The following is a 27,649-nucleotide window of genomic DNA, read 5'->3' on the forward strand; positions in this document are numbered from 1 at the left end:
CATGAGCTAAGTATTTCCCCACCTGACCTTCCCCTCAGCCACTGAGGGATGCCGCAGACTGGGTGCCTGGGCTCCAGCCTGGGAGAGCATCCTGACACCTTCATTTGGGACATGATGGAGGGAGGCGTGAGGCTAGCCAACCAGCATTACCCACCTGCGTCTCTCCTCAATTTCCAAGTCTTCCAGGGAGGAGAATGCTGCAGTCTACTGCCAGCCTGCTGTCTGGGCCTCTCCCTTCCGCCATGTTCTCTTTTAAAATTAACCCTCTCTGGGGCTTCCCTGGTGGCGCAGTGGTTGAGAATCTGCCTGCTAATGCAGGAGACACGGGTTCGAGCCCTGGTCTGGGAGGATCCCACATGCCGCAGAGTAACTGGGCCTGTGGGCCACAACTACTGATCCTGCGCGTCAGGAGCCTGTGCTCCGCAACAAGACAGGCCGCGATAGTGAGAGGCCTGCGCACCGCGATGAAGAGCGGCCCCCGCTTGCTGCAACTAGAGAAAGCCCTCGCACAGAAACGAAGACCCAACACAGCAAAAATAAATAAATAAATTAATTAATTAGAAAAAAAGGCACTTAAATGCTATGAAAAAATAAAAAAATAAAATTAACCCTCTCCACCATGGTAGTTTTGTAGGATAACCAACAAAAACAACAGTGATGGTAATAGCTGATATTGTGAACCCTTCCTATGTTCTGGGGACTGTGCTGAAGGCTAAGGGGCTAAAGTCATCCTCCTCTTCCATAGAAAAATACATCATTCAGATTCCAAAGTTGTATCTACAAGTTTCTACTGATTTAAAATAATAGGTTCAGGACTTCCCCGGTGGCGCAGTGGTTAAGAATCCGCCTGCCAACGCAGGGGACACGGGTTCAAGCCCTGGTCCAGGAAGATCCCACACGCCGTGGAGCAACTAAGCCTACGTGCCACAACTACTGAGCCTGCGCGCTAGAGCCCGTGAGCCACAACTACTGAGCCCGCGTGCCACAACTACTGAAGCCCGCGTGCCTAGAGCCCGTGCTCTGCAACAAAGAGAAGCCACCGCAGTGAGAAGCCCGTGCACTGCAACGAAGAGTAGCCCCCGCTCACCACAAATAGAGAAAGCCCGCGCGCAGCAACGAAGACCCAAAACAGCCAAAAATAAATAAATTTTAAAAAATAATAGGTTCATGGTACAACCACTGTGGAGAACGATACGGAAGTTCCTTAAAAAGCTAAAAGTAGAACTAGCATGTGATCTAGCAATCCTACTCCTGGGCACATATCTGGAGAAAATCATGATTCGAAAAGGTACGTGCACCCCAACACTCACTGCAGCACTGTTTATCGAGACAACAGCCAAGACGTGGAAGCAACCTAAATGTCCATCGACAGAGGAATGGATAAAGAAGATGGGGTGCATACACACAACTGAACATTAGCCGTTAAAAAGAATGAAATAATGCCATTTACAGCAACATGGATGAACGTGGAGATTATCAAACTAAGTGAAGTAAGACAGAGAAAGACAAAAATCATGTGATATTACTTACATGTGAAATCTAAAAAGAAAGATACAAATGAACTTATTTACAAACCAGAAACAGACTCACAGACTTCGAAAACAAACTTATGGTGACTAAAGGGGAAAGATGGGGGGGGGATAAGTTAGGAGGTTGGGATTAGCAGATACACACAACTATATATAACATAGATAATCAACAAGGACCTACTGTATAGCACAGGGAACTCTACTCAGTAGTCTGTAATAACCTATATGGGAAAAGAATCTGAAAAAGAATGGATACATGTACATGTATAACTGAATCACTTTGCTGTACACCTGAAACTAACACAACACAGTAAATCAACTATACTCCAACATAAAATAAAAATTAAAACAAAAATAGGTTCATTCTTGGGCAGGGGGTGGGGACTGGCAACTAAGATGATAGAGATGTGTTATCAGGGTTAACTCTAGACCTCTGACAGTGGAGACTGAAATCCCCTCAATGCCCCTAATTCCCACTCTTCTTGTCCCTAATGGAGACCTCGAGAATTAGGAGGCAGGTGCTGGGAGAGCATCAGCTCCAGGTGCAGACTCAGGCCACTGGTTCAGTAACCTGCCACGGCTCCCTGGCAGACCCTAGGTTCCGCCTTCCAGGCTGGGCTCGGGCTGAGACCACCCAGTGCCCCCCATTTACTGTGGACTTACTCTGCATTAGTACCTGTGGGCCAAGCACTTGGCACACACTTGTGTAATCCCCACAGCAGCCCTGCATTGCCATCACCCACTTCTGTGGATAAGAAAACAAATGCCTGCCCACAGAGGTCAAGTGACAAGGTCACATACAGGGTGAGCCGCAGAGCTGTGATCACAGTTCAGATCCCCAGTAGCCTTGCTGCTCCCTGATCTCAGGGCTCACGCTTAGTTCTGCCCTGGACCCTGCTATTCTCTTTGCTTATTTACGTATGGCCCGAGATCCCCATTATACCCTCAAGGGCAGAGACTCATGTCTGTCTTTTTCTCCAGGGCGCAGCATGGTACCTCATACATAATGGGCCTGGGGAAAGGAGGCAGTATTCAGAATCTTTAACAACTTGCAGGACCAGGGCACTGGCTATTCAGAATGGCCACTGGTCCAAAGGGAGCTGTTGATTCCTAGAAAAAGTGGGAGAAGGTAGAGGGAGGAAGGTGTCTAGATTTAAAAATGTAGATTTCATCATTATTCAGGTATGGCATGGCTAAAAGATCGGGAGATGAGTGCCATAGAAAAAATAGCTCAGTACATTCACAGATGCCAAGAGGAGGGGGCTTGCCACGTCATGGGGGCCACACGGGGAAGCACCAGGTTCGGTCAGAAGGCAGAGGGAATGTGGACAAGAGCCTTTATTGTGGTCTCTGTGGGAAGGAACAGGGGAGGTGGCGGAAACAGACTTAGAATAGGCTAGTTCAAATAACTTCAGTTAGCTCTGGGGCACAGGGGCTGTCCCTAGTTGTTTGGTACCTCACCTTGAATGATCTGGGCAGGTGGGCGGTGGCTCAGAGGGAAAGACTGTGACAAAGGTTGGGGTGGGGTCTCCGGATTGGTCTTCCTAAGAGAGGGGTGCTTGCAGGCTATCTCTGTGAGGGGCAGTCCCTCCAAGGTCAGCAAGGCGCCCAGTAGTCAAAGCACCAGAATAAAAAGACATGCTTAATAAAGGATGAGACACTGCGGGCAGCTTAGAGGCAGTGCTATTTGTCAAGTGGTACTGAAGTATTTCAATATTTGGACACCTGGCTCCATTGTACCTGGGCATACAGTTGAATCGGTGCTGAGCCTGAAGAAAGGCACTCAGTAAACATACATCCCGTGGCTGAATTGTATGGGCGGGGCCTGCAGTCTCCTTGCCTCCCCACATCTCAGTTCTCCTTGGAGAATGACCATGGCAGTGCCATTCCACACGGCTGCCCTTCCCTTTTCCTTGGGAGCCACCAGGGAGCCCCCATCTGCTCGTACTTGCAGGACTTGGAGCTGGTGGTCGGGTGGCTGCTTTCACTGCAGACAGGGTGACTCAGCCAGCTCTCAGCAACCAGAGTGCAGAGCCCACAATAAGCCTTGAGTCTCCCACCCCTTCTGGCAACTCCTGGGCCCAGGGCGCTGGGTGGGAGGGGGCCTCCCAGCGGCCCTCCACCCCGCCAGCTCCAGGTGTTCACTCATGGATGAAACAGTGTTGATTTTCACATTATGATGCACAACTTGGCAGGTGCAAAGTGGAGGGGGTGGAGGAGAAGCCAGCCACTGATGCTGGGAATTTATTTCAAGACACATTAATTTGTTTCTTTCCTTCAAGGTCAAATCAAGTCATCTCCATATATCACCATTGGCAGTGACTGGCTGGCAGGCAGTTAGGAGGGGGTGGGGATGGGCTGAGGATAAAACTTTCCAGGGAGTTGGGTCAAGGGAGCAGAGCGTGGAAGCAAGTTCTGGGCGGTCCCTGTCCCAGCACCATCATCAAAGTGAGGGCTCCGGAACAATGTTCCTCGGTCATTTCGTTGGAGATCTCTGGGGAGGGGCCGAGTCATCCGTTTTGATGACAAGGCTTGTGTCTGTAAGCTGGAAGCTCTCAGAACTGAAATGAGCTGGCTTTCTGGGGTCTGAGATCGTGTGTTTGGCCTAATTTCCCAGGGAGACCCACACTCACCATTCCTTCCTTCATTCATCCATTCGATACATATGTACTTTCAGTGGGTGGGCTCTCAGTTCTACCCGCTCAGGGTCTCACCATTCAGCGACCCAGAACTGACGAACGTGGAAATGAAAGCTTTGCTTTTCTCTTTCCCTCACCAGGCTCTCAAAGTGAAAAGAAAGGGTAACACGACACCCAGCAAGGTGCCTTGCACTCGTATGTGCCCAGTAAATATTTGTTGAACAAATATCAAATGAGTAGGGATTTTCCCCTTTACTTGAATGATTTCTCCTTTCATCCTTAAAAGCAGAGCAGTTGGGATGAGTTTTGGTGTTTGTGATTGTTATTATTATTTATTCTGCTACACAAATGCCCAAGCTGTTACAGCATGTGCTGGGCTGGGATGGGGGTAATGGTGAGGGGCTCTGGCCAGCTTGCTGGGAGTCTGAGCTGAGATCCTAAAGGATTAGCCAAGGAAGACGCTGGAGGAGTAAGCCCTGGAGAGAGAGAGCAATGTATTCAAAGTTCTGGGAGCAAGACAGGGCCTGTCTGGTTAGAGGAGCCAAGGGAAGTCAGATGGGGCTGCAGGGCGAAGGGAGGGGTTTATGGGAGGGTGGAGAGCAGTGACCCAGGGGAAGATCCCATAATGCCTTGTAAGTCTTGCAAAGAAGCTTGGACTCAATCCTTTGAACAACAGGGAACCACCAAAAGGTTTTAAAAGGGACATACCCTTCGCTTTGGCTCCTGTGTTTTCTTGTGCCTGTGAGGCACCTCCCCACCCCAGCCTCGTGTGCTCAAGCCTGACAACCGTGGAGTGACCCCTCCTCTGATAAGCCAATCCTATCCCCACCCCCCTGCCATGCCCCGATTTGAAAGGTCAGTTCTCTTCCCACAAGGTGGACGGACTCACTTAAGACACCCTTACGTTCTGCTTTGCTGACAGAAAGGCAGAACAGGGTAATAGGTTAATAGTAGAGTCAGACTCTCTAAGCCTGTTGCTTAGCAGGTGGGTGGTTTGGGGCCATGCACTAATCCTTGCATGCATCCGTTTCCTTATCTGTAAAATGGAGGTAAGAACCGAACCTTCCTCCTGTAAGCGAGCAGGACCCTTACGGGGACAGACCGCCCCCGCTCCCCGCCCTCCACCTGCCTCTTGTTCGTAGTAAAACTTTAGCTTCCTAGGCGTTCCCCGAGTTCCAGAGAATAAATTTCATCAGAGAAGCGAGAAAAGACAGAGACAAAGGAAAACGGTCAAGCAGACAAAATTATAATAGTTTAGCCTTTAAACAAAGTCAAGGACCTTTAGCTCCTTCTCAAGGGCTATAGATACTATTCTGAGGCAAATCCTTTGAGCTGTTCGGCAGATACTGAAACCCGCCCCCCCCCCAGGTGGAAGACGTTAACTACATGCTGAGAATAAGCACGCACACTCCCCCCACCCCGCCCCGCCGAGCCTGTTGGAACCAGAAGGTTGATGACGCTGACTCCCAATTAACTCACCACCAACCAATCAGAAGAACGTCCAAGAGCTGACCAAACACCCGGCAACCCTCTTCCTCACCCTGTCTTCAAAAACCTTTCCCTGGGGCTTCCCTGGTGGCGCAGTGGTTGGGGGTCCGCCTGCCGATGCAGGGGGCGCGGGTTCGTGCCCCAGTCCGGGAGGATCCTACGTGCCGTGGAGCGGCTGGGCCCGTGAGCCATGGCCGCTGAGCCTGCGCGTCCGGAGCCTGTGCTCCGCAACGAGAGAGGCCGCAGCAGTGAGAGGCCCGCGTACCGCAAAAAAAAAAACACAAAAAAACCTTTCCCTGAAAGCTGTCAGGGAGTTCTGGCATTTTGAACCCTAGCTGCCTGGACTCCATGCTTGGTGCCCTGCAGTAAACGCTGCACTTTCCTTCACCACACCTGGCGTCAGTAGATTGGCTTTACTGCCTGTGGGCCAGGGGACCCAAGTTTGGTTCGGTAACGCTCATAGAATTGTAGGGTGATTAAATCTATTAATACATATAAGGCACTCAGCACGGTGTCACAGTGAGGATTTGGTGAGGGCCGGGCTTTCTATTATCTGCCTACCCCTGTTGCTGCTCGGAGTCCCTCTGGGAAGGAATCGTGGCTGTTTGCTATATGCTTGGCTCCCAGCATGGGACCAAAATAAGTAGGTGCTCAGGAAATAGTCACTGACTCCTGCTGTCACTTCGGGGTTTGGAGGTGCTCCTAAAAAGAAGCTCAGCAACTCATTAACTCTTCCGGAAGCAAACGTCTAGGTTCAAGTTCTACCATCACCATGGGACTTACCTGAGCTACTTCCCGGAGACGCAGCTTCTTCACCGTAAAATTGGACATCTACTTCCTGGGCTAACGTGAAGCTTAAGTGAGATTGGCTCCAGGGATGGAGCATGTGACCCAAGCCTTACCAATCAAAGCACTGATTTCCTGGGCTGTGCTTAGCTCAGGGATGGTCATGTGACCCAAGCTGGTCCAATAAGAATGACTCCCAGCAGAAGCGATGAGAAAAGAGTGGCTTTTCTCGCTGGGGACTGGAATGTGGGGATGTGGGGCGGTAGTGATCGCAGCTGTCTTGTGACTACTTGAGAGGACATGGGGACACAGAAGAATAGGGGCAGGGGACGTGGAAGGCAACGGGGAGACTGGAGATGGAGCCGACACCGCAGGACCAAGAGACAAACAGTTCTATTAACATCATTAGAGACCTGAAAGCAGCGTTTAACCTGGACTTCACAGCTGTGTCCAATAAACACCCCTTTTTGCTTAAATCGGTTCGAGTGGGGTTTCCCAGCACTTAGCACAGAAACAGTTCTAACTGATGCACTCTGGTAGCCTCCCTGCTTCCCACCACCCTACTTTCAGGGTTCTGGGCTCCTGGCAGCATCAGTGTGGGGCATCCATGAATTGTTGATTGCCCCTTTTCTCCTTCCTAACAGAAGCTTGTTTTTTCAGGCAGCAATGTTCCTGGCCTCAAAGGACAAATCAATATTGATCTGAGCCCAACACGGCATTCCTTTCCCTTTGCCAGGGATTGGCTGCAGCACACACATGTGACCCAGTTTTGGTCAATGAAATAAAAGAAAGAAATCTGCTGAGAGAGAGCTTCTGGGAAAGATGTTACCGATAAAAGAGAAATGCAGACAAAAAGACTTTTGTACCCTTGCCTTCTCTTCCTATACATGTCATATAAGGTTGAGATGCTTGGAGCTGCTGCAGCCATCTTGCAAACATGAAGACAGAACTTGTAGACTTGTCAGAGACGGCAGAGGAAAATGATAGAAGGACTCTGGGTTCTTGGTGGCATAACAGCTGAAAAAGTAACTCCGAAATCACTCATATCTAAACTTCTTGTAAAGTTAGACAGATGTTTATGTCATTTAAGCCACTATGCATTGGGCATTATTATTTGATGCCACAAGCATCCCTAATAGATGTGGCATATCTAAGTGGTACCGCATTTAGTTCCCATCAAAATGACACACGAAGCTAAGAACAAGCTCCTTTATTACTATTATTATTTACTGTTATTTTCCCCTAAACAGCACAATTCAAATAACAAAGACACACATGTCCCACCCATATACACAGTACCACGAGTCTGCCTGACAGGCAGTCTGGCCTTTGCTTGGTTCCTGGTGGAGCTGTCTGGAGACAGCCCCCTCTGTAAAAATCCCGACTTGGACATAGGAGACACAAGAAAGGGGGGACTTTAGCCAGAGAATAAACTAAGGGGCTTCCAGAGTCCTTGGGGAGTGCCAGCTTGGGAACATGCTATAAATGCCTGGGTGGAGGGCAGAAGGCACTGTTTGTTTTCACGTGGTTGTTGGATAAATCCCATATGGGGATGTAAGACCTGTCTATAAGCCTGTGTAAACCAAGTCTTCAGAAACACAGCGGGGTGAGCTTCTGGGCTCCGTCAACCAAACCCTGAGGCAGGCATGGACACTGGGAGCCCAGAATGGGAACCTGGGTGATGGGGAGGTCCCCAGAGAAAAGCAACTCTTGCATTAGCTGCAAGGTAAGATACAATGTGAAATGTTATGTCCCCTTTTATTTGTTTTGCAGCTGTAGAATGTGCAACATTTTCATCACGATAGAAAAGGTAAAGAAAGAAAAACTCGCAGCATCTTGGCCTAATGCAGCGGAACACGACCTGCCAATTGCGCCATCTTGCGGAAAAACCTACTATTACACTCTCCAGGGAATCTGGTCAATCCACCCTGACCCCCAACATTTCAGTCGCACTAAATCTACGAGTTCAGCTAAAGTAATGTATCCTGGAATCAAAGAAGCCCAGGGGTTGGGGAGGGAACAAGGAAGGGCCAAGACTGGGGTCTCAGGTACAAGTGACTTCCTGGCTGTCTTGGGGAAGCTCGTTGTTGAAACTGCTCTCTCCAAATGGTGAGTAAGGGGGGATCTGGGGGGCTTCGATGATCAGCAGGCCTTCTGGGGAAAGCGAGGCGAATACTGTCACAGGATCCACCTCTGCAGGAAGCCTAGGAGAAACACACGATTCGTTTATTATCTTTAATATAGCCAAACATTCTCATTTCATTTGAAAGAAAATATTTTCGATATTGCCTGGTGGGATTATTATTTTGATAATAATCCCAGCAGGCAAGTTCCACTACTATCCCCAATTTATAGATGAGGAGACTGAGATCAGAGAGGTGAACTGATTTGCCCAAGGTCACACAGCTGGCAAGCAGCAGAGGGGAATAGAATTGGAATCCCGGTCTCCGAATTCAGAGTAGCTTATCATGATGCTCCCCTGTCTCCCCAGGCACCAGACTTTTGAAAAAAGGTCCACGGTAGGGAAAGCCAGAAGGTTCAATCCCCATAGATCACCGGTCCAGGCTGGCTCTGACTATTGTAAATGCAGGGGTCTTGATGAAAGACCCAGGAAGTAAGGTGAGCCCATTCTGGTCATGGGCAGAAGGACCCTTCCTGGAGGGGTTGGGGAGTTTTTGGCTGTGAACAGCCACCTGTAGCCACATGAACTTCCTCTACCAGGGAGACTCCTGCCAAATTGAGCCACGGAGATTACCAAGGGGCCTGCAGGGAAGGATGGAAGAGAAAGGGAACTTGCGCAGTTGCCAAGCCAAACTTCTGAAGTAGAGACAAGGCCAAGAGTTTGGACCTCCCTCTCTGGGCTGGGGATGGGCTGACTCCGTTTAACCCTTTGCACGCCAACCCATAGAACACCTGGGACAATATGACAGGGCAGCCATGGTCCACAAGCATGGACTTTGCAGGCGGGCAGACGTGAGTTCAAATGCTGGTTCTTCCTGACTGTGCGACCTTGGGCTAGTGATCCTGCCTCTCTGAACTTACTTCCTTATAGGAAAAGGGGGTTAAAAATAGCATCTATCTCTTAGGGTGGTGTGAGAATTCTGTAGGATGATGAAAGCAAAGGGCTTAGCACAATGCCTGGCATATAGGAAGTGCTCAGTCAGCCTCACCTTCTACATTGTTATTGAAGTCATTGGCTGTACAAGTGAGCATCTTGACAGCTGAGACTATTTTAGCACAAGCACTGACCCATGAACTGTCGGAGCCCAAAAGGATCTCGACTGTCCAGGATGATGCTCTCATGTTACACACGAGGAAACTGAGGCCCCGAGATGGGGAGAGACTTGTTCAAGGGCTCTCACTGGGTGACCTCTATATTGAAACACGTGGTGGGAGAGCTATTCCTCCTCAACCCTCTTGCAGATCTTTCATTCACATCTAAGGGAAAGTCTCAGCTCTGTGTTAACATGCCTTTAACACCTTGGCCTCTATCTCCTGCTATTTTCTCTCTTTTAACAAAGAAAGAGCTAATCTATGACTTAGACCCTCAGGCAGGCAACACGGCCTGGTTAGAATTTAACCACATTTTGCTTCCCTTGGATTTATTTTACAATTGCCTTCTTCAGTGAACGTTTGACTGATGAGAATTGAACCTTATCAAAAGCGAGTTGATCGAAAAGAAAAAAAGTCGTGAGCAAATAATAGTATGGGAACGTAAGCACAGAAGGCAAAAACTAGTTGAAGATGGTTCGTGAACCACTCAGTTGGTTTCCCCTAACCAAACAGGAAGGTCGTGGGCTTGGAAGGTGGAGAGACCTGTGTTCAAGTCCCAGACCTGCTCATTATTGGTTATGTGACCTTAGCTGAGTCCCATCATCCTCTGAGCCTCAGTTTTCTCATCCACAAGGTGAGCTTAATGATACCTACTCTATAGCATCCTTTTTTTTTTTTTTAACATCTTTACTGGAGTATAATTGCTTTACAGTGGTGTGTTCGTTTCTGCTTTATAACAAAGTGAATCAGCTATACGTATACATATATCCCCATAGCTCCTCCCTCTTGCGTCTCCCTCCCACCCTCCCTATCCCACCCCTCTAGCTGGTCACAAAGCACCGAGCTGATCTCCCTGTGCTATGCGGCTGCTTCCCACTAGCTATCTATTTTACATTTGGTAGTGTATATATGTGCATGCCGCTCTCTCACTTCTTCCCAGCTTACCCTTCCCCCTCCCCGTGTCCTCAAGTCCATTCTCTACATCTGCGTCTTTATTCCTGTCCTGTCCCTAGGTTCTTCAGAACCTTTTTTTTTTTTCTTAGATTCCATATATATGTGTTAGCATACGGTATTTGTTTTTCTCTTTCTGACTTACTTCACTCTGTATGACAGACTCTAGGTCCATCCACCTCACTACAAATAACTCAATTTCACTTCTTTTTATGGCTGAGTAATATTCCATTGTGTATGTGTGCTACATCTTCTTTATCCATTCATCTGTCAATGGACACTTAGGTTGCTTCCATGTCCTGGCTATTGTAAATAGAGCTGCAGTGAACATTTTGGTACATGACTCTTTTTGAATTATGGTTTTCTCAGGGTATATGCCCAGTAGTGGGATTGCTGGGTCATATGGTAGTTCTACTTTTAGTTCTTGAAGGAACCTCTATACTGTTCTCCACAGTGGCGGTATCAATTTACATTCCCACCAACAGTGCAAGAGGACTCCCTTTTCTCCACACCCTCTCCAGCATTTACTGTTTGTAGATTTTTTGATGATGGCCACTCTGACCGGTGTGAGGTGATACCTCATTGTAGTTTTGATTTGCATTTCTCTAATGATTAGTGATGTTGAGCATCCTTTCATGTGTTTGTTGGCAATCTGTATATCTTCTTTGGAGAAATGTCTGTGTAGGTCTTCTGCCCATTTTTGGATTGGGTTGTTTGTTTTTTGATATTGAGCTGCATGACCTGCTTGTAAACTTTGGAGATTAATCCTTTGTCAGTTGCTTCATTTGCAAATATTTTCTCCCATTCTGAGGGTTATCTTTTCATCTTGTTTATGGTTATAGCATCCTTTTCAAGATGAGACAAAATTAAAACTCTACATCTTTTAACATGACTCCTGCCACACCACCGGGGTCACTAAATGGCAGATCAGATAGACACCACGGAGGATGTGGAGCAAAGACACTCACGTCTGCTTTGGTTCTGGGCATCCTCCATTGATGACTTTCGGCATCCCCTGGCCTCTCACTCCAGTTGGGTGTGGAAAAGCCCCCATCTCCAGGCTTTGCCCTGCACCCAACCTGACTGGCAAATTCCAAGACCTCTCCCTCTCTCCCTCATCCAGTTAAAACAGGGTCTTTCACATGGGGAAGGATGTGTTGAGAAGAATTCCTAGCCGTGGCTGAGGCAAACGGCTGGAGCATCCTGTCTGGGAGGATATCTCCAAGGAAGAATCTCAGCCTGGCTGAAGGAGCTTCCCTGGCCTCTAGTGACTGGAGCTTTTCCTGGGAGAGGCAATGAGACCTCTGAGATGGGGCTAAAGCCATCCCAGACCCCAGTCCCACTGCTTGGTGTCTGGAGTCTGGGCAGAGCCAGGAGGTCCCAGGAGTCCCAGCTGCTCTTGTGTGATTCCAGCCTTGTGGAATCTTTAATAATTTTAATTCCCATGGGCTGGGCACTGAGTCTGTACACATCCTCTCATTCCCCATCCTGAGGGAAAGAGGGATACAGGAACAGAAGTTCAGAGCAGTTCAGCATTTTGCTGCAAGTCACCCACTCAGTCATGGAGCTGGGACTCCCTACACGCAGAGGCGAGGTTCAAAAATATTTAACAACTGGCGCAGCTGGACCAACCAGAATGGATGGATCCATGCCGAAGTGATGGAGGAGGGTCCTGGGGGCCCTTTAGTCGCTGGAATGTGGGGAGGCTTGCAGGGTCCAGGGACAGCGTTGGGATGACTGGTTGACTAAGGAGAGCCTCTGGGGGGCTCCTGGCCATGTCAGTCCAGTGTCCTAACAAGCAGCCCAGCTCAGCTGCCGAGCCTCTAGCAGCTTTAGGCACTTCTATCTGGTCAAGTAACTCCCCGCAAGCTGTTTCCCCGGAGGCCTCGGAGATGGTGAGATCCATGGAAATGGCTGTCTTTTAGAGATGAAGAATTTGCTGACTTCTTTCCGGTTCAGTCCCTTTCACAGCTCTGCCCTGCCTGTGACTCCATCCTGAGACCTTATTTCAGTCTCTTAAAAGAAACATCAGGGCTTCCCTCGTGGCGCAGTGGTTAAGAATCTGCCTGCCAATGCAGGGGACAGGGGTTCGAGCCCTGGTCTGGGAAGATCCCACATGCCGTGGAGCAACGAAGCCCGTGCGCCACAACTACTGCGCCTGCGCTCTAGAACCCAGGAGCCGCGACTATGGAAGACTGCAAGCCACAACTACTGAAGCCCGCGCGCCTAGAGCCCGTGCTCCGCAACAAGAGAAGCCACCGCAATGAGAAGCCCGCGCACCACAACGAAGAGTAGCCCCTGCTCGCCACAACTAGAGAAAGCCCGCGCGCAACCAAAAATAATAAATAAATTATTTATTAAAAAGAAAGAAAGAAAGAAACATCAGCCCCCTCCCTCCCTCTCTCCCTCATCTCTCCCCCATCAGCAACATTTGTTCCGGCTGGCTGCGGTACTAGGGAAAGGTGTGGGTCTTGGGGATGGCAGGCGAGCCAGGCAGCACGGAGAAGAACAGTTTGGCGTTTGCCTTATCAGAAAGTGGCTGCAGCCTTTTAAGTACTCCAGAGGCACCCGGTGGGTTAGGAATGGGCACATGGCAGGAGAGACAGGACTACAGAATCCTAAAGCTGAAAGCAGCCTCAGAATTTGGTTTGTGCAATCTCTCCAGACACAGGATATCTTTGCCAGGGCGAGGGGAGGAGTTAAGATTCAGTAACAAAACAATAATAGTAACAACAAACCACCACTTATGGGGACCTGCTGTGTGCCCATCACAGTGCAGTGATCTCACTTCCTTTTCAGCATCCATCCCTTTCACAGGTGAGGAAAGGGCATTCCTTGCTCAAGGAAAGAACACGGTGAACTCAGAGTTCAAAGGTCTGTTTGGGCTGTTCTAGATGCTAATTTTAACGACCTTGGGTATGTCCTTTCACTTCTGGGAGATTTTGTTTCCCCATAATACAAGGAGGGTAATGTCTCCTTTCCCCACTGCATACCTTTGCTGCAAAGGTGAAATGGGACTGGGAAGAGACTTTGGAGCCAGAAGTGCACATCGGTGGAAGGACGCCGATTAGGGGGAAGGTGAGTCTCTTCTGCCTACAGTTGTTGCCATCGGGGCCTCAGTGTGGCTTTGACTCATTGGCTCAGCCTGCTGGTCTTTCTGCTGCTTGTATAATCCCCCCCACACCCCACCCCGCCCCCTGCCTCAGCCCTTCTCACTCCCCTCAGCAAAACCGGCCCTTCCTTTGTCCCAGTCTCTCAGCCTGAAGACCCCTCTAGGTGGTGAGCAGTGATGACAGCAGGACACCTTCCAGCCCAACTCACGTGCATGCTCTAGGGAAGGCGCACGTTCTCCTGGCCACGGGAGACCCAGAGCAAGCAGCCTTCGAAAGATTCTATTGGGGAATTTGGGGCATCATATCACATGGGTGGGTGAGTGCCCCAATTTTCACGGAATTGTGGACAAGTCATTTCGCCTTTCCTATTCTCGGATTCTTCATCTACAGAATGGGATTGTTAATCCCACCCCACGGGGCACTGAGCAGATGACTTGGCACAACCTACGTGCCGCCCTTTCTGGGAACCTATTGCACGTTTGCTGTGATACCTTCTCCCCTTTAGGTGCAAGGGTTCAATTCCCTACCCTGGGGGCAGGAGTGTGTATCTTGAAGTAGAGATGCCCAAGAGGGAGAGACCTCAGATCTCAGGTCCCAGGCATCCCCACTTCCACTCCAATCCTACCCTGAAATCCAGCTGCCACGTTACTTACTGGATTTTCTTTGTGAAGTTCTTGGAAACAATGCCACCTTCTTGCTGCTTCTCTTCATGTTTACCTGGAAGGGAGAAGAAAGCCATGTGTCAGCGGCTATGTCCCTCGGGCATCATTCAGGACTCAGGCTCAGATGTAAAACCTGCCCCGGCCTCGCTGTGTGGCTCGGGGCTTGGTCTAGAGGCTCCGGTTGTCTGAGCCTCTGGTCCCTCATCTGCTAAGTGGACCCACTTGATACCACCTCCCAGGCTGTCGTGAAGATGCAGTAAGACAACAGGCAGGTCAGGAGGCCTTGACCGTGGTTTGTAGATGATTATGCGTTAGACTTGGGAAATTACAGAGTCTATCTCCTGTCTTCTAAGATGTGGCATGGCATCTTCAAAGCCTTGCGTCTCACCCCTCTCTCCTAACCAGCCAGGAGACCCCTGAGGCCAACATCCCAGAATGGGTGAGAGGAAAAATGTGGGGCTAGTTTGCCACCCAGCTGGCTTTATAATGCACAGAGCCCTTTCCCAGCTCTGAGGATGGGCCTCTTTCTCCCTCAGTTACCGATGTGAAAACTGAGGCCCAGGGATGGGTCTAAGGGCACCCAGCAAGTGCATGGCAGCCCCAGTCTCAGAACCAACTCTTGGAATCGAAGCCAAGGGCTGGGGTCCGATGCCCCTCTGCCTGTTCCAGCTTCCAGTTAGTTATTTGGGCTCCATTATCTGTACTGAGTCCTGAAAGAACTGCCTGGAAATAATGCTTCAACCTGCTAAAAGAAAACAACACCCTAAGGGGGCTTTCCTGAGAAATGACACATTAGTCGCCATGGATGTGAAATTCCACCCACCCCTCCTCCTCCAGGCTGGCAGGCGAGGGCTTTTTTTCTTTCCTTAGGAAGGAAAAATATGAAATTACAAGAAGGCTTAGGCGCAAACTGGCTGTCGTCTGCAATTTATGTAACAAATTCTGAGCCCGTTGGCCATCCCCGCTTTTTTTTTTTTAAATGGAGAGAGTATCTCTAATTTCTCTTTAAACAAATCGGATTAGCGCCTGGCAGAGCCATCAGGCTCCTATTATTACTCATTCCTCATTTGTGGCGCCACATTCCAGGGCCAAGAACCCTCATTTACCCGCGGACATCCTTCTGAGGGGCTTTGGAACTAGACTGTAAATAACCTTGTGTAATATAGTGTCTTACTGCAGTCAAGATTTTAAGCTGAAAATTTATAGGTGATTACATTATTCATTACCTTTTTATTATTCATTATTCCTTTATTAATAACATTTTTTCTGATTACAAGATAACGCATGTGTATGTTTGAAAATGTAGAAAAGAAAGAAAAAAACATCAAAACCCTCCATAATTCCATCACCCCAAGGAAACCACATTTTTGTATACGTTCCAGACTTTTCTATGTTACTTAGAAATGCATACATGTTATATAGTATAGACGTATATCACCCATTTTATCAAATGAGATCATACTGTATGTTACACCTGAAAATTGTTTTTCTCTCTTACTGACGCGTTATAATTATTTTTCCATATTATAGCGAATATTCACTGCCAACCTGACTTTTAATGGCTGCGGGGAGATATAAGTTCATTTAGCCAATCCCCGGCTTTGGGGCACTGAGAGTGTTTCTGACATCAGAAAGAACCTCACCGTACTGAACATTCTTGTAGCTAGGTCTTCACACCTGGCCTCATGACTTCCTAGGATAAATTCCAAGTTCTAGAATTTCGAAGCCTTGCTCTATATGTTGTAAATTTCCCTTAGGAAAGGCTGCATCAACGTAGTCTCCCGCCAGCTGAGCGGAAAGGGGTACATTTACAGGAATTCATTTTTCAACGGGAGTGTCTGGCTAACCAGAACATACTATTCTGCCAACATGCTGCCTCTTGAAGCTCAGAGAGTTTATTCTGACCTGCCAAGTCCGTGACCACCAGCTGACCAGCTCTGATACAGGCCTGTGGCCAGAGGAACACTGTCTGTCCCCTGGTCCCCTTCCCAAAGCCTGGGCCTCCGGAGACCTGCTTCCCCTGGGGACAGGCCAGTGCCTCTGACTCAGCCCTTTTGCACACTTGCTGTCCTGGCAATAATAAATGATAATGATGGTGATGGTGAGAATAATAATAGCAAACTCTTATATTGCAGCGCTTCCTTGGTGTCCGCCACTCTTCTAAGCACCTTACCGATATCAACTGTTCAATTTTCACAAAAACCTTAGAAAGCAGGTACTTTTATTATTACCGTTTTGTGGATAGGGAAATGGAAGTTCAGAGAGGGTAAGTGATGTGCCCCAGGTCACACAGCTTGGAAGTGCTGGAGCAAAGACTCCAAGGCAGGGATGTGGGTTGGGGATTGGAGTCCCTGCTCTGACATTTCCCAGCACATCTCTCTTCTTCTTTACAATGGCGGTGACAACAGCTTCCTAGGAGCCAATGAGTCACAGAATTGCTTTGAAAGTTGTAAAAATACCATGTGAAGGTGAATGCTTGTGGTTTATTTTGATACTGGGGGAAAAAACTGACCCACAGAAGCTAAACCTCTCTGTCCATGCTCTGAAAATAGGGTACTGGGGTTGTGGGGGAGGATCTCTAAGCAAAGGCAGCTCCGTAAAGGGGGGCTTGGGGGAGGGGGTTAAGCTGGGTGAAAGAGGGTTTTGCTAGGAGGCGCCTGCTGAAGCTTAATTTGCATGGTATTTGGATATCTATTTACTGGGGCAGCTTAAGGATTACGACTGATTTTTAATTTCCTATTTTGCTTTCCTGTCTACATTTTCTACCATGGAAATATTTTATGTTGGTAAACAAAAAAGCAATTATTATGAAAAAAACAAAAGAACGAACCCATCTGGAGGCCAGGGGAAGCTAGAGGTCCCTCACAGCCACCGAGAAATGTAGGTGCCAAGAAGCAGCATCAGCACTTCGGGGAAAGCCATCGGCCCAGCTGAAGAAAGAAGGGGCTGTTTCCAGGGGAGGCAGAGGCCCTGGGATTCAGGAGAGGGGGTGGAATAAAGCCTCTGGCTTTCCAGTCCCTTCCTTGGCCAGGGCCTGGGCCAGCGGCCCATGAAGAGAACATTTCTTGGCTGGTGGCTGCAGGGTGGGGGAGGGGTATATGTGAGGCATGATGGAAACCATCTAGTCTAGCATTTTCCAAAAATTCCCTGGGCCTAGACACTCATATGCGGTCAGATAAGACAGGGCTACCTCTCAGAGATTCATAAACGCCATTAGCAAATTCAATGCTCTGATAAGTCCTGCAGTGAGGAGACCTGCATTTATCAGATGCCCAGTGATATCTTAAAACACACCATTTGGCAAATACTGATCTAGTCCAACTCCTCATAAGACCAAGGGTAAAGCTGAGGCCCAAGAGGTCGTAGGATTTGTCCCAGGCCACTCAATTAGAAGCAGATCCAGCCATCCTGACTTGGAACTACCTAAGCAGGCCTGGCTTTGAATTTCAGACCTTGCCATGGAGAAGCAAGTGATCTCGGGTGACTTAGTCTCTCTGGACCTCAGTTTCCTCATCTGTAAAATGGGTGCAACAAGCCTACGCATATTTCCTTGGAAGTCCATGTGAGGAACCAGTGAACCAACATCTGGCTGCGTTTAGCACAGTGCCCTGCACAAACAGCTTGAGGAAGAATGGGTGTGTCATTAAGTGAGGTAGGATGGGAGACTGATCTGACTTCCCACGTCCCTTGGAAGTTGCTGTTCAAACGGAGCCCCTGATAATCGATTTGATTTTTTAAATCCCTGTTATAAAAATCTCTGTATGTATTCTTGGGGGATTTGGATTCTGTCAAGCCGATGTTGCTAAGTGCACAGCTGTGAGGCATTTTCAACCTGAAAAGGCTTTGTCTGTCTTTGTCTTATTTAAGCCCCCAATGACCCCATTTTACAGATGTGGAAGCTGAGGCTAGGTGACCCACTCGAAGCCTCTGGGTTAGTACGGTACTCAGCTGGGATCTCAGCCTGGAGCTGCCAGACCCCACCTAGAAAGGAGGATGGAGAGGAAAAAGCTCTCCAGGCTGGACAGAGTTCTCCTGAAGGGGCCACAGGGCATGGGACACCCTCCACCCTGGGGCGGAAGCCTCTGGAACCCTAATTCAAACAAAGACAGGAGGAGCGGTGATAATAATCACCTTGTTTGCAGAGTGCCAGGCAGACACTAGTATTAGCTCCATTTTACAGACACTCTGCATTTATTATCATGGATCGTCTGCACGTACTTAATCTTCCCTACAGCCTTGCAAGATGGATATTATTATGATCTCCACTCTTCAGATGGGGAAGCCGAGGCTCAGAGCAGTGAAAAGACTTTCTTGTCCATATCCATTCAGAGATTGAACAGCGGTGGTGGGATTTGAACCTGGGTCTCAAAGAACATCTAGCATTTATGTATGTATGTATGCACGTATGTATGTATGTATGTTTTGGGGCCTTAATATTCTAGTAACATCAAAACAATGCCGATCCCTTGTGTTTTAGGCACTATGTACACACTTTACATGCGTCATCTAAGACAAAAATCCTTAGGCCGTGTAACCATTTGAACCCCAATTTCCAGATAAGAAAACAAAGCCCAGAGAAATGGTTTCAGGCGTCTGGCACCCTGGCCATCTCCCTCCACCCACATAAGGCCCCAGAATGCCGCCTGGCCCACCACACCCTCCGGAGCCTCTGATGTTTATAATTCTGCCCTGGGAGCCTTTGAAACTCCCCCTGAAGACTGCTCTGCTGGGGCTAGTCCCTACCCAGCCTGTTTGCAATGGCTTTTATTGATTTTCCAGCAGGTAGAGCCTGCCAGGAACATGCTTTTTAATGGAACATTAATTGGGAGGGAAGGGACAGAAAGCTTTTCCCCTGCTGCCCTGCTTCGCAGGGACTGAGCGTCCATCTCCTCTTTCCTCTTCCCCAAAACATTCCCTCTCCCAGGCTGGGATGTGGGCAGGCCCAGACTCTGCCTGCTGCTAACTCACGGCGTGACCTTGGACGAGTGCCCACCTGGGCCTTAGCCTCCTCAGCTGCAAAATGGGACTAGCCACCTCTGCTTCTCAAGGCTGGAGTGAAGATTATTTGAGAGCAGGAATATAAAAGCTGTAGCCCTTGGCACCTGGTAGGTGCTCAACAAATTGTCAACTTGCTTCTGGCCTCCCAATTCCCAGACAGCCGGGGTTGGAATCCTTGGTGATCTTGGGTGGGTTACTTTAACCTCTCTGTGCCTCAGTTTCCTCATCTGTAAAAAAGAGGAGACAAGCCCCGCCCCTTCTGCTTGTGTTCATTGAGATGCCACAGGTAAAGCTCTGAGCACGGTGCCTGGGAGACCGTAAGCGCTCGACCAGGGTTACCACGTCGCAGCCTTATAATGACAATTATGCCTCAGTTTCCTCATCTGGGACAAGGGAAGGTGTTTCTCTTGAAACCTGAGCTAGTTACTAACACTGTCATTACACAGCATCAAACACCCCCTTCCGGACTGTGTCGTGATGCTTGGGTACGTGAACCCCACTTCTTCTTTGGCTTTTTACTCCTATGTCTGTTAAACTTATTCTTTATATTAAATTTTCTCTCTTAGGACATGCAACGTGGTTTCTATTCCCCTGCCTGTTGGCTGGCTGATGCAGCACCCAAAGCCCCCAGCAGCTGAATCAGGTTAAAATTCCCCCTAGGAGCTGGAAGAGGAGAGCTTTTCTGTAAAGAGAACTTTTATGGGCTGCATTCCTGAGCCCTGAAGTCACCTGTGTCATGCAGCCACAGCGTCCCCTCCAAAGGAGCGTTCTCTTGGCTCTTCCGGGTCTGAGGTCTACACCCCCTCCCCGGCTTCTCTCCTTCCTGCCCCCCACTCACCAGACACCTCCACGTATCCGTCCTTGGTCTTTACCATCAGCTCCTCCGGCTTAAAGCTGTGCACATTGACACACACTTTCCAGGGCTCCCCGGGGAAAGGGGGCGGGCTCCTGCCCTCGGCAGGCACCCCAAATCTGGCCACAGCAGAGGGCCCCCGGGGCACCATGCCCGACCTCAGGGTCCCCGGCCAGGCGGAGGAGAGTCGAGGCAGGGCCCAGTTGGGCCAAGGGGCAGTCAAGTCGTCGGGGAAGGGGTCCATGCCGAAGCCATCATCCAGCAGGCGGGAGGACAGAGATGAGTCCCGGAAGGGGTCCCGGCGCCGGCGGCTCGTGTAATGGCAGGGGAAGGGCATCTGACCATCAGCCATGGCGGCTGCTGAGCTGGAGGGGAAACAGAGGCTCAGAGAGAGGGAGCCACCTGCCCAAGGTCACACAGCAAGGTGATGTGGGTGCACTGGCCTTCCAAGGTTATTCTTCAGCTTCGGAAAATGCCACTGCCAAGGACAGAGGCACACACACACCAGGCTGGGGTCCCAGCCCCGCAAGACTCTCCAGCCACCAAAGGCGACCCTTGGCCAGTGCAGCAGAATTCTCAAGGACCCCTCTCCACACAGCCTCACCGGAGATGAGCCAGCCACCGTCCGCCCAGGCCGTCCAGGCTGTCAGCCAGAGCCGCTGAGTGGAGCGGAGAGCTTAATAAACCGGGAACGCAGGTCTAGAAACTTCTTGCTTCTCCTGGGCTGGGTGCCTTCTATTTATTCCTGCTTGGGGCTGGAGGCGGGTTCTGCAAGCACCTCCTGTCACAGGAGTATTCAGAGGTGATGAACCAGCCCCGGAGAATCTGCGGAGGGGACAGCTGGGTTCCCGGGGGGCTGGGAGGGGCCTTCGCGGCCAAGTTCTGCCAGCCTCTCCGGACTCTCCTCCCCCAGCTCGGCTGGGCTCAGCTCCGCCCTCCCTCCCGCTCCCTTCCCCCCAGAGCCTGCCCGCCCCTAGCGGGGCACTAAGGCCTGGCTATTAATAACCCTCGCCTGGCTGAGGGCTCAGATCAGCCTCCTGAAATACCTTCTCCAGAGCCTGCAGCATCCTGCCTCCCCACTGGGGACCCGCGGAAGGGGAGGAGAGAGACGGGAGCCAGTGGATGGGAAGGCAGGTGACCCTGGGTTGCAATCCCCCCTTCCAAGCCTCCAGCATCCTCAAGCTCTCAGAGCTTGCCTTCTGAGGGGCGTAACATTCTTCCCCAGGTGGCTCTGAGCTGTCAGCTTTCCCACCTGTAAAATGGATGTAATAGTAGCCTCCTCAGGGATGTATCATGAGGTCATCCTCCTTAAGCATTTAGCAAACCATCACTTTTATATTTTCAATGTTGATTCTCAACTACATGACGCTTGCTACATGCCAGGCCCTGTTCCAAATGCTTCACAAACATTAGCTTTGCGTCATCCTCACCAACAATCCCGTGAGGTGAGAGCAGTGCGATGATCCCCATTCTACAGGTGAGGACACTGTCATAGGAAGTGTTATCCAATGGTAGCTTCTATTATGGTGATGACAGTTAATAATGATAATTATCCAAAGGTGCTCTATTCAGGCAGAGTGTCTGGTCTGGAATTCCAAGCCCAGGGAGGACCTATTTTCTAGACTTCCCTGCCCCTCCCAGGTAGCTCAGAGAATGAGTCTGTAAATTGTCCTTTAACCTAAAGGCCCCTCGAGCTTGGGTTCCTCTTTCATCTGTCCCCAGCAGGTGTGCAGTTCGGGGCGTGCTATGCCCCCTCTACGGGCTTAGGGTCGGGACCCTGCCTTCCTCGTGGGCTGGGGTGGGCTGGGGGGTGTTAAGGAATTCAGTGAGTCCTCGGTTGAGATATCGGTTTGGTATTAAGCAGTTGAGGCACATGAGGCAGTTTGCTAAAAATAATAGTATGGAGGGTGACAACACCGCCATTGTTTACTGTTCCCCGCGTACCTGCCACGGCGGTGAGCAGTTGCAGATGTTATCGCCCTAAACCCTCACAACAGCAGTGTGGGCGCTGTCACCATGCCCATTCTGCAGGTGAGGAAACAGAGGCGCAGAGCGTGGCCTGTGCACACCGCTGGGGGGCGGCAGGGCCTGGGTGGGAACCTGCAAGTCTGGGCTGAGCTGACAGACCCAGACCCCGCTGCCTTCTCCTGGGGCCGAGAGGGGAAGGTGGAGGCGCCCCCATCCCAAGTGACTGGGGTGAGATCAACGTGCTGGAAGCTTCAGGCTGACGTCACGTTGGGCACCGAGGCCTCAGCTCTCTCTGTAATTACAGCGGGGTGAGGCTGGCTGGGTGTGGAGCCAGGAACGGGGAGAATCACTGCATGACACACAGAAGAAAGCTGGCCCTGCCTGCGACCTGAGCAGGGGCTGGAGAGGTTTCCGAGCAGGGCTGGGGGTGGGGCAGTGTTCGCCTTCCTAAGCGCGAGTCTGCTGGTGGGTGTGGTCTAGAAGATGCTGCTTCTCCTTCCTCCCAGTCTTCCCTTTGATAAAGGCTGGGGAGGGGGTGGGGAACACAGGCTCAGTGACCTCACCTACCTTCTCATTTCACTGATGATTGCGGCATTCAGGCCAGCAGGAGGGAAGAGACTGCTGTGCAGCTAGAAAACAGCGACAGCAATCATTAGCATTTATCTGGCACTTTCCATGTGCCAGGTTCTGTTCTAAGCACTTTAAATTTATGTGTATTAACTCAGCTAATCCTCCCTACAACTCCATGAGGAAGGGACTTTTATTATCCCCATTTAACAGATGAGGAAACTGAGGCACGGGGAGAGGATGTGTCTTGCTCCTGTCTATATGCCCAATTAAGTAGCAGAGCTGGGATTTGAACCTCAGAAGTTTCACTCCTGATCCCTCTGCTGTACTGCCTCTTGTAATCATAGTCACTGCTCACGTTGATTGAGCACTGACTGTGTACCAGGCCCTGTGTCCAGCACTTTCATTCATCGCCTCAATGAATCCCTGTAGTTCAGAGAGGTGAAGCCACCTGCCCTGGGCCACACAGCTGGCTGAGGACTGGAACTCGAGCCAGTGGGATGTGGGAGACCCCAGTAATCAGAATGGGACAATATTGCCCAGGCCTTGTCTGGCGATCCTCCTGCGTGCCTGTCGTCCTTTGCCCGCCCCCCCCCCCCCCCGCCCCGGGTGCTTCCTATGTTTCTGGGTCAGGCCAGCCTTCTGTTTTGGGAAGCTGAGCAGGGAGGCAGCTGCTGGCCCTGCTGACAGGCGGCCTGGAGAGGAGTCAGCGAGCACACAGGGAGAGTGGTCAGTAAGCCCTGCAGGCTGTGGGCGGGTGGCAGGTGAAGTATGGGGTCAGCTCCGGGAGAGGCGGGGGGTGGGGGCAGGGGGTGGGTGGGGGGGAAGGGCCTCCAGGCTGGCTCTCAGGGAAGGAAAGACCCCGGTGGGGCTGGGGAGGGGGCGATGCTACACCCCAGGTCCTGGAACAAGGGTTCTCTTGGCTGCCATCCTCTCGGAGCTTTCACACAGGAAGGTCCACAATTAATCCTCAGAAAGACAGCCCAGGGGGAGGGTGACATCACCCTGCATTCTGGAAACGGGGGCCCTGGGGCAAGAAACAGCAGCCTAAATTCACACAGGTAGTGCCAGGACAAAGACCCAGGCTGATTCTGTGCAAGTTCTTTCCACTGCCGTGAGAAACCCAGGTTCTCTCCCTCCCCAGCCTTTACCCCTTCACCTGCAGGTAGAGCCACGATGGGGGTGGGGTCTGTGGGAGCTGAAGGGGGTGCTCTATGAAGCCCTCCAAGGCATGGCTTTCTGGATGTCATTTTTGCCTAAAGTTTGCCGTACAACTCCAGGGGTCCGGACTCTTGCTCTGGGCGTGGAGGCGGGTTCTGGCAGCCTCCCCAATTCACTCAGGCTCCAGGTCCAGGAAGACCCAGCTCAGAGTTCCCTCTCTCGGTCGCGCCCAGAGCCAGCTTGCTCCCCAGCAAACAGGAGGCAAGAATGATCATGCCTTTTTCCCTTCCTTTTCTCAGCTCCCCTGTGGGTGACAGTAATGGGATTTCCAGTATCTTCAGCTCCACAAGAGCAGGACCCTTGGGCATCTCGTTCACAGCAGCATCCCCTGTGCCTAGAAGGGCACCTGGTACATGACGGGAGCTCAGGAGATCTTGGCTGAGCAGATCATGTCTTATTTTCGCTGCGTCTGAACTGCCTTGCTACGTGTGACAGACTCCACACACAGTGACAGCACTGGAATATTAACTGAAATTTCCGGAGTGCCTAGAAGGTGCCAGGCACCGAGCTGAATGCTCTCCAAGCATGTTTTTACTCAATCTTTACAACAGCCCTCTGCCCTGCAGTTTGTACTATCATCACCCCAGTTTTACAGATGAGGAAACTGAGGCTCAAGGCATGATGTAACTTGCCCAAGGCCACCAGCTTGTGGGCTCCGAACCCAGGTGTGTCTGAACTTCAAGCCCTTCTTCTGCTGCACACCCATACACACACGTAATTAATAAATAAAATTAAAAACAACCCACATGGTCGCTCCCTTAACAAGCCGATACCCTCCCAATCCCATGCAGGTGGTGCTTGTTTATTAAGCTCTAGCTTCCTCCTACCATTGTCTCCAAAGTTCTCTCCAGACGGCTTCCTCTGACCACCTCTAAAAGTAATTATGATAGTCCTAATCACAATTAAAATAGCAAAATTTAACATTTGGTACCAGTTGTGCTTTATGTATCAACTTAATCGTCAGCCAAATCGCTCTGAAATCGCTATCGTTATCTCCATTCATAGATGATGATACTGAGCCACAGAGAGGTTAAATAACTCTTTCAAGGCACACTGCTACCAAGTGGCAGAGCTGATATTCAAATCCAGGCACACTGGCTCCAGAGTCTGTGCTCCTAACCACTCCGTGATTCTGTGAATAACAACAATCAAAACAACGAAACAGTAATGAACCCACCGTTATTCTAGACCGGTTAGGTCAAGACCAAGCTCTGCTAAAGGCCCTGTCTGTCTTCTCTCTTCATCCTCATAAAAACCCTATGAGGCAGTGGGATACCGTTAATCCTGTTCTATGTGGAAAAGTCTAAGGCACAGGGTCAGGTCTGTGCTGACTGGCTCCTAAGCCTATAACTTGGGCTGCCCAGTAAGCTGGGCCGCCTGGCCCCCGCTGTACGCCTGGCCAGAGCACCAGCTCTCCAAACCCAGCCGGGCCCAACAGACCGCAGCTGAGCTGCAGGTCACGGCCCACCTCTCCCTTCATCTTCTCACTGGGCCTTCCTCTCTAGAACTTTCTACCAGTCCGTCCAGACCTTCCCAGTAGAACAAACGACACCAGGACACACTCACATTTGGGAGCCTGGAGGCTGCCTGGGATGAGCCATCATGGTGTCATCCAGAGGATCCTTACGTGTTACTGACGTGAAAGGTGCTCAGAGCCGGGGCGGGGGCAGGGGCTCGGTGGACTCCGCGGAGGGGGTTGGATCTCAGCTGCATGTGGCTCCAGAACGGAGTCAGGGGTCAGCTCTCTCCACCCATCTTCAAAGATGGACAGCCCTGGCTAACGGCTCTCAGAGGCCCCTTTACTTATTCCCCATTATTTATTCCTTTTATCAGGACTTCTGAGACCCCTTTCATAACTCAAATAGTTATTCTGAGCCGGGCAACCAGGTTTTTAAGGAGTGAGAGTACCAGCATTGACTACTTATAAAAGACAGCACAACATGGTGGGTAAGAATGTGAACACACGCTGATTGAATCCTGTTAGCTGTGCTGCTCTGGGCAAGTGTCTTAGCCTCTCTGAATCTCTGTCTTGCCAGCTGTAAAATGGGGATGATAACAGTACCTATCTCACAGGGTAATTGTCTGCACAGGTTGTGAGGGGGACATGGTCGAGGAGGTCGGTATGCGCCAGGTGACGTAGGGCCTCGTAGACCCCACTAAGGAGTTAGACTTTGTCCTGAGCACTTTGAAGATCCACTGACCTGTCTGGAGAGGGAGGGTGATGTGATGAGATGTGAGATTCTAGAAAAATCACGAGCTGCTTATGGAGAGTGTATTACAGGGCAAGACTCCAAGGAGACCAGTAAAGATTTTGTTGTAGGATCTGGGGAAGATGGTGGCCTGGGCTAGGAGAGGCCTGGCCTGTTGGCTGAGAAGAGGTGAAGGGTGGATATAATCCTTGATACAGTAAAGAAGCAGAAGCAATTTGACCATGGGATTGGATGGGAGGGGAGGGTTAGGAGTTTTTAGACCTGGGCGACCAGGTGGATGGTGGTGCCGTGCAATGAACATGTGAGGACAAGCAGATATGGGGAGTGAAGGGACCCATTCGTTCATTTACTCTTTTATTCATTCACTTCGTATTTATTAAGTTCTTACGTGCCAAGCACTACCCTAGGGGCTAGAGAAATCAGTGAACAAGGCGAAAGTCTCTGTTCTCACATCGATCAATAAAAAATAATCCAATCAACAATTTAAATACCTTCAGATGGGGCTTCCCTGGTGGTGCAGTGGTTGAGAGTCCGCCTGCCGATACAGGGGACGTGGGTTTGTGCCCCGGTCCGGGAAGATCCCACGTGCCACGGAGCGGCTGGGCCCGTGAGCCATGGCCGCTGAGCCTGCACGTCTGGAGCCTGTGCTCCACAACGGGAGAGGCCACGGCAGTGAGAGGCCCGTGTACCGCAAAAAAAAACCCAAAAAGACAAAAAAACAAAAAAAAACCTTCAGATGCTGAAAAGTCTTACGAAGGAAGTAAAGGCTCTTAGTTCCGTTTCTGATCTGATTTCCTGCTCCCATCCACCCCTTGCTCCCTGAGCTGAAGTCCCAGTGGCTTTCTTTCTGCCCTTGGGACAGAAGAGCCACACTTACTCCAGTCCGAGGACCTTCCAGTCACCTGTGACACTCCCCCCCAAATCTCGGCATCTCTGGTTTCTCACTTTATTTGCGCCTCTACTTAAATGTCACTTACTTGGACAAACCTTCTCCTATCGTATTCTCTCACATCAGCTGGTTTCTTTTTCTTCATAGCCCTGGCCATTAACTGACAGTTACATTCTACCACTCTATTATTTGGGTTTTTTTCTTTTTAATCCATCAGAATGAGAGCTTCACGAGGGCTGAGGGTGGGGACCTTTGTTATTTAGGGCTCTGTCCTTGGCACCTAAAACAGTACCTGGCACATCACTGGGATTCAGTACAATTCTGGGCACTTGGTAGGTAGCAATGCACTTCCAGATGCCACTGTGGTTCAGAAAAGCCATGTAACTAGTTGTGGCCAATGAATTGTGAGCAGAAGTGATGTCTGTCAATTCCAGTCCCAAGCATTTAATATAATAGCCCCAGGGAGACCTCAGCTCCATGAGGGCAGGACCCTTGGGTGATT

General features: G+C 50.3%; 1 protein-coding gene across 1 annotated transcript; it reads right to left on the minus strand.

Moving 5' to 3' along the window:
* Positions 1 to 3,696: 3,696 nt before the first annotated feature.
* HSPB8 (heat shock protein family B (small) member 8) lies at positions 3,697 to 21,389 on the minus strand. The gene is made up of 3 exons (XM_022597851.3): positions 20,278 to 21,389; positions 14,433 to 14,496; positions 3,697 to 8,646 (listed from the first exon to the last, which is right to left on the minus strand). Exons 1-3 carry the CDS (start codon positions 20,642 to 20,644, stop codon positions 8,487 to 8,489), a joined length of 591 nt encoding a protein of 196 aa, XP_022453559.1. The 5' UTR covers positions 20,645 to 21,389; the 3' UTR covers positions 3,697 to 8,486.
* Positions 21,390 to 27,649: the final 6,260 nt, after the last annotated feature.

Source organism: Delphinapterus leucas, chromosome 14 (assembly GCF_059928025.1).
Source record: "Delphinapterus leucas isolate spDelLeu-1000000601 "Yukka" chromosome 14, BTC_Dleu_Yukka2, whole genome shotgun sequence".
NCBI classification, from domain to species: domain Eukaryota; kingdom Metazoa; phylum Chordata; class Mammalia; order Artiodactyla; family Monodontidae; genus Delphinapterus; species Delphinapterus leucas.

Coding starts and splice junctions, on each gene's coding strand:
- HSPB8 (XM_022597851.3), bottom strand. CDS start 20,644: ATGGCTGATGGTCAGATGCCCTTCCCCTGCCATTACACGAGCCGCCGG. Junction 14,497..20,277: donor CGGATACGTGGAGGTGTCTG/GTGAGTGGGGGG, acceptor TCTCCCTTCCAG/GTAAACATGAAGAGAAGCAG. Junction 8,647..14,432: donor AACTTCACAAAGAAAATCCA/GTAAGTAACGTG, acceptor TGTTTCTCCTAG/GCTTCCTGCAGAGGTGGATC.